The sequence below is a fragment of the Monopterus albus genome, unplaced genomic scaffold (genome assembly GCF_001952655.1).
Source record: "Monopterus albus unplaced genomic scaffold, M_albus_1.0 scaffold14.1, whole genome shotgun sequence".
Lineage (NCBI taxonomy): Eukaryota > Metazoa > Chordata > Actinopteri > Synbranchiformes > Synbranchidae > Monopterus > Monopterus albus.
In genome coordinates this window covers 558,238-572,545 of record NW_018127894.1, presented here as the reverse complement: position 1 = coordinate 572,545, position 14,308 = coordinate 558,238, and the positions used below count along the sequence as shown (strand labels likewise).

Sequence of the window (14,308 nt, the reverse complement as noted above, 5' to 3'; positions counted from 1 at the left end):
ATACACACACGCATGTGCTACCTCTACTCTGAGGTCCTGTAGGTGTGTTGTATCTATTCGCATCCACCAGTCCAGGTCCAGTGACAAAGCCAAAAATCAGAAGGACATGAAGGGGCAAAAAAAGGCAGAGGCTTAGTGGAATGACAAAAATAGAGGCATTCATAAGGAAGGAGTAAAAGAAAGCCATAAAAACAAAAAGAAGTGGCACGCAACAACTTTGTTCCCCAGCGTTCCTTTTACAGCGGTAAAACAGGGATGAATCGGTCTCAGAGAAAAAAAAGTACAAAACGCTAAGAGGTTAAGAGGAAGAGGATTTGACACACTTCAGTAGTACTTCATCGTCCTTGACAGGAGGGGTGGTCAGGGGTTTTTGAGGGTTTCTTTCAGGGAGGATGGAGGGGCGGAGTAAGGGGGGAAGGAGGAGGAGCTTGTCAAGGATGCAGAATGGTGGAGAATAACACAGAAGGCTGACGGAGGCGGTCTCCCATCACAAGAGTTCATACTGCCGCAGGTGCATTCTCTGGATGATGTCCCGACAGTCATTGAACACCCGCCGGATGTTCTCTGTGTCCACGGCGCAGGTGAAGTGGGGGTAGCAGTAGTGTCTGCCATCGCCGCTCGCAGTGCTGATCCGCTGAGGGGAAAGAGACATCAGAGTGACATCATGTGATCTGTACTATGACCAGAGGAGGGGTTCGAGCTCCTCTTTTGGCTGTTTCTGACCCTGAATATGCTACAGCTAGCCTCTGAATTCCTTCAGTCTTCAGGTGTGCTGCTCTGGACTCTGAAAATGTCCCTTCCTTTTCAAGTATTTCATTCATTTTATAACCAAAGCTACCACCACATCCTGTCCCTGTAGCTTCAGCTTCGAGTTGTCACACTGCAGGCTGCAACCTGAGCGGAGTTTATATTTGTTTAGGTCAAACTCACTATTAGCAGTTCCTGTTTGCTAGGTACCCACAGACGTACAGACAATTATCAGTACATTGCTTTGATACTGAAGCAAGTTGAAAAGTGTGATAATAAGGAGCATCTCATCTATTTCTGAGCAGGTTTATGAGTATGGACTGAAACTGTACATCACACTGAATCTAAAAATACACATACGTGCATCATGTTTGTGCGTTCAGACTTGACTAAGCTATGACAAATTAATCAACATTGACCTGCCTGATTAAAGAAAATGCAATCAAATTCAGCAGAAAAACACCTAATCTGGTAAGACAACAGCCTGCGGTTTCATACCAAGTAAAGCAAAATGCAACAAACAAATGCATCCATGTTGTCACTCTTGACTGCAGTTTCCCTTTGATTACTAATACGCTTTTCCCCATTCAAATTAGTTGACACTCATTTTGAATCATCCTGTTTTGTTAAATGAATAAACTACTCATTTCTAAGCATTCCTGGGATTTTTCATCAAAGATGAAGTTTTATTTTAAAAACAAAACTGCACAAAATTAAACCTTAAATTCTAGTTAATTAATATTTTCTCATGTTACTCTTTGATTTTGTTAGATTATATAGTAATATGTTTTTAGTATTACAACACCTTCTAAATCATTTTCTCCCTGGTTTCAGGATATAGCAACAAGGCTGGCTGTTACAAACTAGTGTCACTCATCTGCAGTTGACTTGTCCTCATGAGAAGATCGGCATCAGCGGAAATGGTTTAAAGCTGCCTAAAACATGCAGGTGAACAAATCTATTCACAGCTGGACATTCCAGCACACTCTACAGTGATGTACTCACAAGAAACTCGTCTCGGATGAAGAACTTAGCTCTCGTCACTCTCGGGTCTTCACCAATTTCAGGAGTTGCTGAAAGAACACGAGATTAAAAGTTATCCCAGACCGATACAATAAGGTAAAAAGTGTGTGGAGTATTTAGTGGGGCACTAACCTTCATTTGGTATGGTGTAGCGAGCATATTCGGGGAAGTAGTCTTCAATTTTGGATTTTCCAGCTAATACTTTCTCAGCCAGCATGTCCTGCTTGTTCAGGAATAATATGACTGATATAGTGCGTAACCATCTGAAAAACAAATGCCATTCAATAATCAATATTAACACTGCTTGTAAATCAATCAACAGCAGCTCCCTAAAAGAACACAGCTGTTAGCATGTAGGTGTGTATGTATAAACTGTAGGTAAAGGGAGGCAAAAGGATCATCACACAATCATTTGGACATTTCTTATCCATTTCTGGAAGTCGTTTGCCAAGATCAGACTGCACAGTGCTTTAGATGGTTACTGTGTCAGCTTAGGTGATCAAATAGAGTGATGAATTCTTGCTGTGATTTGTCTTACCATTCCACATCACTGAATCTTAATCCTTTATGAATTAATCACCGGGATATGTTTAGAGAAAGTAAAATTACTGAACTCAAGATTTTACAAAGTCAACAATTTCTGATTTGGATTCAGCCTCCTGAAGACATCACACCACCTACTGTATATAAACCCACACTAAGACAGAAGAAAGTAAGAGAGAGTAGACATGAAAGCTCAAACCTTGCCTGTGTTTGTGTCTCACCTGTTGTTCCAAATACTGCGGAAGAGGTCCAGGGCTTCCCGTAGCCTGTTGGTGTTATTGTCTTCCCTTATTACCATGTTGTAGCTGCTGCTGGCCACCACGAAGATGATAGCAGTGACGTCTAGAATGAGGAGAGGAGCTATATCAGGGCCCATGTTTATCAGACTGCTACTAAACTAAGCACAAAATACACTTTTATACAAACAAAAGCAACAATAAAAACACTTCTTTTGACTTAGAAAGGCTCTTAAATTTAAGAGCGCTCCAGAGGTCTCTTAAGTTTGAGTTGGACATTTTCCACAGACCTTAGTACAGAAACAAAGCCAAGCATGATAATCAGTTTTTATTTGTACAGCCCAATATCACATACCTCAAATTTGTCTCAAGGGGCTTTACAATCTGTGCAGCATACAACACCCTTCATCCTTAGAACCACAAACCTTCCCAGAAAAAACCCTTTAACGGAGGAGTGATCCTCTTCCAATAACAATAATTCATACCAACTATTATAACTATATAAAGAATCATTAAGAGGGATGGGTATCGTTAGGATTTAATCAATTCCTATATTGATACCGCTTATGGAAACAGATAATTATTGATACTCCTATTGATACTACTCTCCATAATTTTGTGCAAAAAATAAAGATGCAATATGAAAGATGTAAAAGATTTCAACTTTTGTTATCATTACATTTTTGCTTTAGTAATCCAATATTTTAACAGTACTTCTTTTTATATACATACATAACCTACCAGGACAACAAGAGATGAACTGCAAGCTAGGCAGATGAAAACTGTGCATTTCTTCGCCTGTATGAGATGGACAGTTAAAGCTGGGGCTTAGCACCAGTTTCTGTTTAGTACTGGCCTCAGTGTCTGCACATGTCAGTGTGGCACTAAATTCTCCTCATTACACGACTTCTCTGGTGAACATCAACTACCCACATCAGAATATCTCACTGCAGAACAGGGTTTTCTTTTCAGCCAATTTCCTATTATTTCAGCCCTATTTGCTGTATAGAGTACAATATAAATATTAGACTGTTGTTCAGATTGGCTTCTCCTTCTCTGACCATACATGTGATTAATCATGAGAGCTGCTCTTAAAAGTTAACATCAACTACCCACATCAGAATATCTCCCCTTATTGCTCACATTTAAGATTTCTTAAATGTAATTCCTAGAAGTTTGATAAATACAGGTCCTGGGCAGCTGTTTGATATCACACGTGTGCAGCAATAACCCAAAAATAAGAAGTGATGTGATACTGAAGCTGGCACAAAACAGGCAAGATGTGATAGGAGGAGAACGTGTTGTTGGTTGAGAATGCACAGTGTTGCTACCTGAAGAGAACGAAGAATAAACAGGCTGAAAGTCTCACCATTAAAGCACTGGATCCATTTTCTCCTTTCATCTCTCTGGCCCCCAACATCAAACATGCTGTGGAGGAGACAAGACACTGTCAGTCTGAGACACAACTGCACTCGCTGCTGCCCTCTTCTGACCAGAGTTTGTATTTCTTGTGTGACACGACTGGTGGCTTCAGGTACATATTGTACTGTAGTCAGTTGGCATAAGAACATTTACACACTGGGTTTATTTCAATGATCATTCACATAAATAGGCATTTATTTACATCAACACAACAACAGATTTCTGTCTTGAGCTAAACCTGCTCCTAATCTCAGGTCTGGTTTGCAAAAGAGATCTTATATCTAAATGGAACAAGCCTGGCTACTTGAAAAATCAATTAATGAATAAATAATATGAAAAACAGCATTATTTGCACAGACTCTGTGCCTTGTGGAACCCTGGCTAGAAGTTTGGAAGTCATCTAGGATGAATAATAAAAAATGCACACCCAAAGGGAAGTCATGTCCCAGAGCATGTGCAAGTATTCAGGATGATATATTTTAATACAAAAGACCACTGCACATGGTAAATTAAAGCTGTTGTGTCTGTGGCTGCGGAAATGGGTCATCTCATCTGACATCATCACAGCAGTTACAACACATTTACTCTAACCTTTATCAGCTGCTCTTATAACTGCAGCCAACGGTCAATAACTGTCAACTGGCTTCATGTCAGGTTATGTTTTAGGCACTTAGGTGATACTCCTTTCCACCTCAGCCTGCAGCCGCCGAGCAGGTCGGAGCTCAGTGTTTTTGTTCAAGGACACGATGCTGTTACAGGCTATAATGTATGACATTAAAGGCTCTTAACATAAGACTAAGGTAAATATAGCAATAACACCCAAAAGGATATTCTTAGAACTGGGGTTATTATTACTGCAGTAGTGATGTAAAAGGGGGGCACAAAGATATTTTTAAGAAAGCCAGTAATTCACAGAAAATGAAAAATGCCTGATTCTCTTTTCCAGGATTTTGTGACAGATTTAGGGAAAGTTGTGGCAAAAGAAAGAATATTATTCTATATGCGGACAGGACAGAAAAGCATCTTAAGTGGGTGTCTGTGGTTCTTTTCTTTAAGGTGTTAGCGAAAGAATGAAGTGAAACCACAGGTGACACCGATTTCCATTGAGTTATGTTTTTGTATGTTCTGTCTTGTTTCTTTTCCCAGGATTTCTGCAGGCTATGTCAGGTTAAAGGATAAGGCTGGTGATTTTCAGTGTTTTGGTTATTTTCAAAACATCTCATCCAGAGACTAAAACCAACATTATGGTGGGCTCGCCATAATGTCTATGAACCTGACTTAGTTTACTGGTCTGTGCCGTACACCTCCACAAACTAATAAAAACACACCAGTGAGCCACATCGCTGTACTGGGTGACATGTTTCTCACCACAAAAAGCGAGCTGCATACAACAATAACAGTCTTAAGACCGTAGTAAATAAAATGTAAATCAATGCTTTTAAGACTTTTCAAGAGCTGCAGAAACCTTGTTTTCTCAAAGAAGATAACTTACAACTGTATTTTGACTGATCCCTCTTGTTCTGTGTTTGAGTGGAGGTAGGAAATTCTGTCTTTGAAAATATATATATATTTTTATTTTCCGGTACTGATGTTAGAAATCACAAGTCATAAAAAATATGTCCATCAGACTATATGGTGTTTTTATATTATTCCAACTTTACTCAAAATAGCAAATTAGTTGGTTTTTAGCGGTGGCAAAAAATAAAGTGCTTCTGGGTGGCTTTACTTTTAGAGAATTTTAATCAGCACAGATAGAGCATTTCCTTGACCAACCATGGAAAAACAGGTTGAACAACAAAGCATAAACTATGAATAAACTAAGGACAAACATGTCTCCATCATGTGTTTTATGTCTGAGAAAAAGCTGAGTGAACGCTTACTGAAAGTTCACTTTGTCTACTTGGAACCTCGTCTCGAAAATCCCTGAAGTTAACACTCGACAGCGCAGCAGGTCCTGTAAAACATGAAAATCAATGAGCTGTTCAGTTTAGACAAAAAAAAAAAAAAAAAAAAAAAGGTTTTTCAATGATTAATATCCTTTATACTGTACAGATGAACAGGACTACTGACCTGGTCTGTTGGGGTGTAGTCGCTCTGTCTTACAGAGTCAATTCTGTCCAGGAAACTGCAAAGAAACAGAACAGAGTCAGACTTTGCACTGAGGTCTATACTCTTCTATAGGCTGCAAGAACATGGAACCCATTAAGATTCAACTACATTAAATAATTGAATGTCACTACATAAGAAAAGTAGGAAATGAATGACCTGTCTATATAAATTATGATTCCACAAAAAAACCAAGCCCTAAGCAGTGAGCCACAGTTCATCTCAATGAAAACCCAAAGCTACTTTCTCATTAAACCAATCCAAAAACAAATGAATCCATTTATATAAACCTCCCCATTAACTGCAAATATTCAGATTAGATCACACCACAAATGTAGCATCATTCATTAATCCATCTCTCATGCAGTACCAGTCTGAAATGCATATTCAGTGATTCATGTAAGCTCAGTGAATGCTGGGAGAGGCAGCCTTCATGTCTGACTAGAGGCTCTGCAGGCCAGTCTGAACACAGCTGGTCGCCACAAGAGGGCAGGACTGTTCAGTCTGGGTTATTTTGGTCTGTCTCTAGCCAGAGTGATTACATAAGGCGGTTAGACAACTTGCTGCCATCCCTTCACTACTGACAGAGCATGTGTGGCAGTGGAGGAAGCAGCATCAGCAGCAGCTGGGACTCTCCACAACATAACGGGCAGGCTGAGGAGACATGCATACAGACCCATGGATGGTCTGGATCACACCATGAAAACAACTCCCAACAAGGGTGGTATAATGGCATGAATGCATACAGTCTAAACCAAAGACTGTATTAATACACTGCTGTGGAAAATGATCATAAGATGGAATTTGATGTGACTGATGTGTATGATATGTACACATCAATAAAATGAAATAGATTCACATGGCAGAAGAGGTGTAGGGGTTCATGGGGGCGCCCTGTAGCAATGCTAGTGATGATAAAAATAAATTAAACTGCCAAATGGTGAAAGAAATTTTTTGATCAGAGTAAAATAAGTAAAGAAGGTTCTGGGTTCGAGCCCCAGCCAGCCTGGTGCCTTTCTGTGTGGAGATTGCATGTTCTCCCTGTTCCTGTGGGGGTTCTCTCTGGCTTCCTCCCACAGTCCAAAGACATGCAGCTTAGGTTGACTGGTGACTCTAAATTGCCTGTAGGAGTGTGTGTGTGTGGTTGTTTGTCTACATGTCAGCCCTGTGAAAGACTGGTGACCTGTCCAGGGTGGACCCTGCCTCTCACCCAATGTCAGCTGTGATTGGCTCCAGTCCCCCCGCAACCCTTGTTAGGATAGGTGGTATAGATAATGGATGGATGCATGGAGTAAATTAAGCACCAACAACAGATAAAGGTGTGTCAGGTCTTTCTTGAAGAGTGACTCTGGTACGTGGACCAAACAGCCTAGTGCATCTCAGCAGCCCTCATACTTCACCCAAACTGTCTGTGGACTCAGGATGTCACAACAGACAACATGGCTACAAGAAACCTGATGCACATAAGGTTTAGCCTGAGACAGTTGTCAGTTCATGCCCAACTCAGTCCTTAAAACGTATGTTACACACACAAGGAATTTGTCTCCGGTACAGAAGGGAGGCAGCCATCTGCAGCGGCAACTCACACACACACACTAGATGGTGGAGCTGCCCCTGCAAGGCACTGGTCATCTGGAACAACTTGTGGTCCAGTGTCTTGCCCAAGGACACTTCGGCGCGTGGACTGGGGAGAACAGGAATCAAACCGCCAACCTTCTGGTTGGGGGACAACCGTTCTACCTCCTGATCCACAGCTGATGTAAGCAATGCAGGTTTCCAAAAATGTTTGACAAAGCAGGAGAAATGTTCACAATATTTGCTTAAAACCTGTGGGAATAGGGCTGCATTTACCATTGTTCTCATTTTCATTACCAATTAGGCTGCTGATTGGTTTCTTAATTGTTTAATCTAAATAATAATAATAATAATGTTAGAAAATAGTGTAAAATGCCCACCACAAATTCACAAACATATTCAACTTAACATCACAGGAGACAAAAGCACAACTGAAAAGTCAAAACCAGGACGTGTTTGACAATTAGAATGAAAAAGTTAGCTGAATGTTAACAAAACAGGCCAACTACCAAAGCAGTTGATGATTTCTATTCCGCTGATCAACTAAAACACAATTATTTGCATCAGTTTGTCTATTAGTGCTTCTCTGAGACAAAGACAAGCACAACCAGCAAACACATCGGACTGTTTTCCGAGAAGACACACACTCATCTCTGCTGAATATAGTCACACAAAAACATCAGCACAACTTCCAAAAACCTCCAGCTTTTGCCCCATCACTGCAACAATGTGGGAGTATTTTTAGTCAGCCTTCCTTGCAGAAACCTAGCTAGGTTATAATTACTGAGCGCTTTGTGACTGCCATGTGACAGAAGTACTATCGGTAGAGCAGCAAAGAGCCAAATATAGTCTTCGTACCCAGCAAGAAACACACACACAAAAGAACAAGGGCCCTGAATCCACAAAAAATGCAGAAAAAGATAACACTGATTACAGAGTGGCTGTCCAGATAAAGCCTTAACAAAAGGTTTGGGTGCAGTTTTCAGTGACTATGGCTGTTCTGGCGGACTGCTACAAACAGACAAGTCATGTTTCAGGTCCAGGGAAATCTGTGGTTTGTCCTGGTTTCTTCAGAGTTCTCCCAGTACAGTCCTCTGTTGGCATCATTATGCGACGTGGTCGTTCTGGGCAAATTTGTGGGTTTGAAGGATAAAAAGGCTGCTGGTTTGTCACTTTGTTCTTAGTATGTCCACAGTACTAATTTGTCTTTGTTGTTCCCACATTAAAGTCTGTTGGCAACCATCAAATCTCACTACTCCAGCTGAAACTTCTCATTCATCTTTTTATCCTTACACCCCCCACCCCACCCACACACATCAAGGGGCCTTTTATTATTCAATGACAGTTTGTTCTGAATTGGCAGGATAAATTTAAAAGTCCTCTACTATCTTGTCTATTACAGTCCCTCTCTTTGTGTCTGCTGGGATGGGTTGTCTCTGTATTTAGCTAAAACACGCTGTACTCGTCCTGCGGGCCTGTCTGTGTTGCTATGTATAGGCTTTGTTGTGGACAGTATCACTTGACTTGGCCGTGTCTTTCTCTTTTGTTGGCCTGATCTTTCCATAAACCCCAACACAAGTATGAATACACACACACACACACACACACACACAGCCAAAAGCCACACCAATATGCCGAGGGACAGTTGATGCTGGGGGTATCAGGCCTCGGCTCCCACATGGTCCAGGTCACATGCTGCTGCCCACTGAGCAGAAATGAATGTAGAGGGGTGGTGGTGGTGGTAATAGCAGAGAGGTGGAGATTTTAAAAGGCGTCATACCATCGCTCTCGGAAACAGATCACCCAGCTCCACTGGGGCTTCTTCCTGAACCAGAGTACTGATACAAGCTTCTTGTGTATCATTTCAGAGCCACAAAAAACAAATAAACAAACAGGCCTAAATGCAAATAAAGCTACAGGGTAAAGCAGCAACTGGCAACAAAAGTGAACAAAACAATTAAGTTTAAACATTCAAATGTGTGGCAAAATACACATGCATAAAGATAACACAGGCCTAAAATCAAAGTGCTATGTAAAAAAATAAAAAAAAGAGTTGCAACAATGTTGGAGTAAAAGCTGGAAAAAAAAATCCCCAACCAACAATCAACCTTCCCACCAACCAACGATGCCCAGCCTCATGTGCTCATCTGATAATTGGGTTGACTTTTTTACAAATAGTGGACCATCTCTAATTAGCAGTGCAGAGGATCCAATCAATAGTTTCCATATTTTGAGCCACTCAGGCCAGCATAATGGACCTTCACTCAGTCTCCAGCTGACTGGTGGCAGTGTTTTAAACAGCAGCACTGCCACCACACTGTTACTCTCTGGTAAAGAGTTATTTAAATGTTTCTGTTATACATTTTTTCAGCTGTATTTCAGGTTCATTTTGCCATGATCAAAGACAACCATTTAATGTATAAATTCATCATATTTACTGGGAGTAAAGAGAACAACAGCATTACTATGAGCAGAAATATTTACCAAGGATATACAAGGATACACCACCTAAAGTAACTCAAAGCCAATTTACAGTACCAACCACTCTGACAATGATGTCTATGAGGTGCAAAAACAGGTGTCTCTTAGTTTTGAGTCTCACTGAACCCACTAGCAGCTGAGCAGGTAGGGTAGCTTTAAGTACTGGATCTGGGGCTGCAACTAGCAACCATTTTCATTACCGGTCAGTTATTGCCTCTGTGACATGTTCTTATTTTGCTCAACCAACAGTCCAAAACCCAAAGATATTGCATTTACAATAATATAAAAGAGAGATAATTAGGAAATCCTGATATATTGGTTGGAAAGAGACCAATTCAATATTTTGCTAAAAATGTTACTTAAAAAAAAAAAGAAGCTTTTAATTGATCAGTTATCTGGCTAACCATGTCAGCTCTACTTGAGTCATTCCAAACATGACATGCCTGTCAAACTGGAATCTAATACCTCAGCTTGAGAACATTACAGTCATGCTTCATGTGTCTGCTCTTGCAAAACACACCCAGTATCGTAACAAAAACAGCTGCACAACACAGCTCATCACATAACAGACTGGCAGAGGCATCAGCTGGTACAGCACCCAGAGCCATGTGCAGCAGGACAAAGTGAAGCTGGAACTGTGCAGGATCCTGATCACCTGGTGGAAAGATCCGAGTCTGGGGTTCAAACTCATCCATCCAAACAGGAACACTGTGCAGTTTGGGAGATGGATCCAAAACTAGACAAATCCATCAATGGCTCAGTGGGTACTTCCTAAATATAGAAGGAAGAACGGAGACACTCCTGAAAGTCAAACCAAACCTTGTGTAAACAAAAGCACCTGTTTTATCTCAAGGCCACCAATTCGCCTTCCAGGGCTGCATCAAATCATGGTTTTGAAAGGTGATGTATAAAAACGTAAAATACATTGTAATGGCCTTTTGTCTCTGTTCATTGTCTACATGGACCATTACATTACCTCTGCTTAAAATAAACTCGGTCCCAAATTCAGTATTTGAGCCACAGCGGGGACTGTCAGCCCTGAACTGTGTCCCATGTGGAGCTCCTAACTACAGTTCTCTCAGTGAAATTGACTTATGGGTTTCTCTAAATAATACTCAAGTCCAACATCAATACAGCATCTGTCAGCTACTGAATTAGTCTGCCCCAAAAATAGAAAAGCAAGTAACAATAGTCTAATCAACGATCGAGTGGATTTCAATTCTCTCGCCTGTAAACAACCGTAGCCTCCATGTCAAATTAGCTGTTCTGTTTGGAAGTCAACCGGTGACCCAGTGAAAATGAGCTTTTCCTCTTTTCCCTTAATCAAAAGTCAATAACCAATATCAAAGAGGGGACTCAACAGTACCAGTGCAGATTGTGTAAGCCTGAACCGAGCTGTACAGGATGAACAGGCTGGTGATTAGAAATCAACCATACCTACACAGGAGGAAACAAACTCTTAGCAGAAATAACCATTTAATTCCCTTTTTTAAAATCTTATTTAAAAATTTTCAACATGCAGTTAGCAAGCCTGAAGAAGCCTCTGTGTGGTGTTTGTGTAGTTCACATACTGGTCTACAGGTGGCATCCCTTCGCTCTCGCTGCACACAGCCTCTCTTCTGCACTGACTCCGCCTGCTTTTAGCAGCTGGGTTCCCATGGCAACCCCAGTCAGTCCATACCACTCCTCCATCTCTCTCTGTCTCTGCCCTATCCCTCCGTCTCATCCTAAGCTAGGCAGCACTTGTATCCTTCCATTCCCAGACTCTCTCATACATCAACACAGAGCAGAACCATGCTCTGTGCTGGCTTTCCACACTGTTTTGTATGTCACAGTGTGTGCGTTTGGTGGGAGGGCACAGTAAATTTAGGTTCATGAAGACAGATTACTTTAGAATGTCACCATCTCTAGCACACAAACAAAAATAGGTAAGGCATAAAGGGTTAGTGAAGGGAGGAATGTAATGTGCAGTATGCAAAGAGGCTCAGAATTAGTGAATTGTGTCACAACTCGACAGACTCTGTGTCAGCTGTGATGAAATAGATGCACAGGGTTATGCAGGTTAAGAGCTGAACCATGGGGATAATTTATAAGGATGTTTCAAGTCATGGAGCAGTCAGAATAAGTCACATGAGATGGGCCTGAATATGGTAACGCATTTTGAAAATGACACTTTATGGCTAAGTGGTAACTGCAACTGTGATGACTTTGATGTGCACCCTCCATCTCCAAAGCCAAACTCACAGCAGCTTTAAACACACTGCAATGCAGCTAGTCTGTACAAATTACCAAGTTATTTCTGTGATACCAGCAGACCAGGAGAAATGGAGCTGAAACGATATGTGTTGGTGATCAGTGATACAGTATCTGTTCAGACTACCACTGATCACCAGAGTAATGAGTGTACACCAGATAATACTATGCCAATAAACAGGTGAGAACAGGGTCAGAAGACCCACACGAGACCTGGTGATTATTACAGTGATTCACTGTAAAAATAAAACCAATCTGCTATTCATTAAGATTAAATCCTGACCTGATAGACCACCACTTCACTCCACTTCTACACAGTTCTAAGATATCCAAAATCACATGTCAAATATGCCACAATCTTCAATGTTGCCATTCCTCCAAAAACCTTTTATAATAAGAGCTGTGTATGCTGTAGGTTTACAGAGTTTACTGGTAATGATCAAAAACCCAAATGTTTTTAATCTACAACCAGATACAAAGAAAGGCACCAAATTTTCACAATTTAAAAGACAGAACAAAAGAATTTTGTTTGAGATGACAAATCATTAATCAGTGACCAAAATAGTTACAAATGACTGTTCTGTTGATCAGCTAATCAATTAATTGACCTGTTTTAGTAGTTCTTATGCTTCAGCAGAAGCAGAAAGAAAATACTGAGTCACATGCACAAAAAAACACGTAAAAACATTGCACCTTTATTTAAATTTATCAGCTATAAAAACATTTCAGGTGTGGACAGAAATTAAATGTCTGAACAAATGCTATTTATAGCTGCTTACAGTGTCATGCTGAAAAACCACAAAGCATACAAGTACAAAACAAATGATCCCTTGACACGACATCATCTCGTCGGGACACTTTAAAATATAGGAAGCGGTATCTATTTGACGGTCATCAGTATGGAGACGCTCCAGAATGCAATAATAAATCATTCATCCAAAGCTGCTGAAATATGGCTTGTACTGGAGCTAACATTTTCATCTAGGTTAGCCCCCATGCTACCTCCTCCAGCCTAGCCTGATGAAACAGCCAACAGTTCAAACTGTCTAGGCAAACAAACCAAAGTGACACAAAAAAAAGAAAAGGCTTCTATTAATAGTTTTGTGCCCCTCTCTGGCCACATTCCACAGGAGGTGAAAGTTGAGGCTTGTTTGACTAGTGGCCAAGGTGGAGGGAGGCCTTTTGTCTGGGTGTGGCTGGACAACTGGCTAACTGCTAATCTGGCCTACAGGCTACACAACCTGAGCTGCAGTACACAACAGGCCAAACTCTGAGCAGGCACTGAGGGTTTGCTATCCCCATGTGATAAAAAAAACATGCTAATGTCAATACTGAACACACGTGGTCATGTGGGTGTTGATGGGTTTTTGCATGGCCCCAATTCTGCTGTAGTTCCCACTGATAGAGAGTGTGGAGCTGGGAGCCCCTGACATGATTAGACAGCAAAATGCCTCCTGGCGTGTCAAAACCCTCTTTGATCAATCCAACTCCCCCCTCTCTGTCTCTAGCAGTAGAAGAAATGGCTGAACTCTGTGCGAGTGTGTGTGTGGAGGGGGGAGCAGGGGGAGACAAAGCAGGAAACCATACGGGTGCACTCGCGATGATTTGTTTTATATCAGGCCATTAAGAGACAAGAAGGTATGTCCAAGCAGTGACTAGCTGCTCTCTCTCACACTCACTCACACACACACACACACACACACACACACACACACACAAAACCAACACAGAGGCGTTTTGTGTCTCACCTTCTGCTACTGACCTTCCCTTTGTTTACAGCGCATTGCCGGGATACTCCCTTTGATTCGCTGCGCACACGTGACCCTCCGCCAGTTTCTGCTCTGCAGTGCTGCTGCTAAAAATAGCCTCTGCTTGCCCTGGCTCCACAGCTAGTTTACATAAGCTCTAAGGGGGGTGGGGGG

General features: G+C 41.4%; 1 protein-coding gene across 5 annotated transcripts in view; it reads right to left on the bottom strand.

Moving 5' to 3' along the window:
- Nucleotides 1-154: 154 nt before the first annotated feature.
- gnal2 (guanine nucleotide binding protein (G protein), alpha activating activity polypeptide, olfactory type 2) overlaps nt 155-14,308 on the bottom strand; it is a 40,575-nt gene continuing 26,421 nt past the window's right edge. For 3 of the 5 annotated variants that reach the window (XM_020591289.1, XM_020591290.1, XM_020591291.1), the window contains exons 6-12: nt 6,042-6,096; nt 5,852-5,925; nt 3,919-3,977; nt 2,535-2,655; nt 1,903-2,033; nt 1,753-1,820; nt 155-634 (exon numbers count right to left, since the gene is read on the bottom strand). In XM_020591289.1, the coding sequence (XP_020446945.1) occupies nt 488-634; nt 1,753-1,820; nt 1,903-2,033; nt 2,535-2,655; nt 3,919-3,977; nt 5,852-5,925; nt 6,042-6,096 (655 nt within the window). In that variant the 3' untranslated portion in view covers nt 155-487. Of the gene's footprint in view, nt 635-1,752; nt 1,821-1,902; nt 2,034-2,534; nt 2,656-3,918; nt 3,978-5,851; nt 5,926-6,041; nt 6,097-14,134; nt 14,303-14,308 lie in introns of those variants that run through there. The other 2 variants (XM_020591292.1, XM_020591293.1) reach the window with 2 other exon arrangements.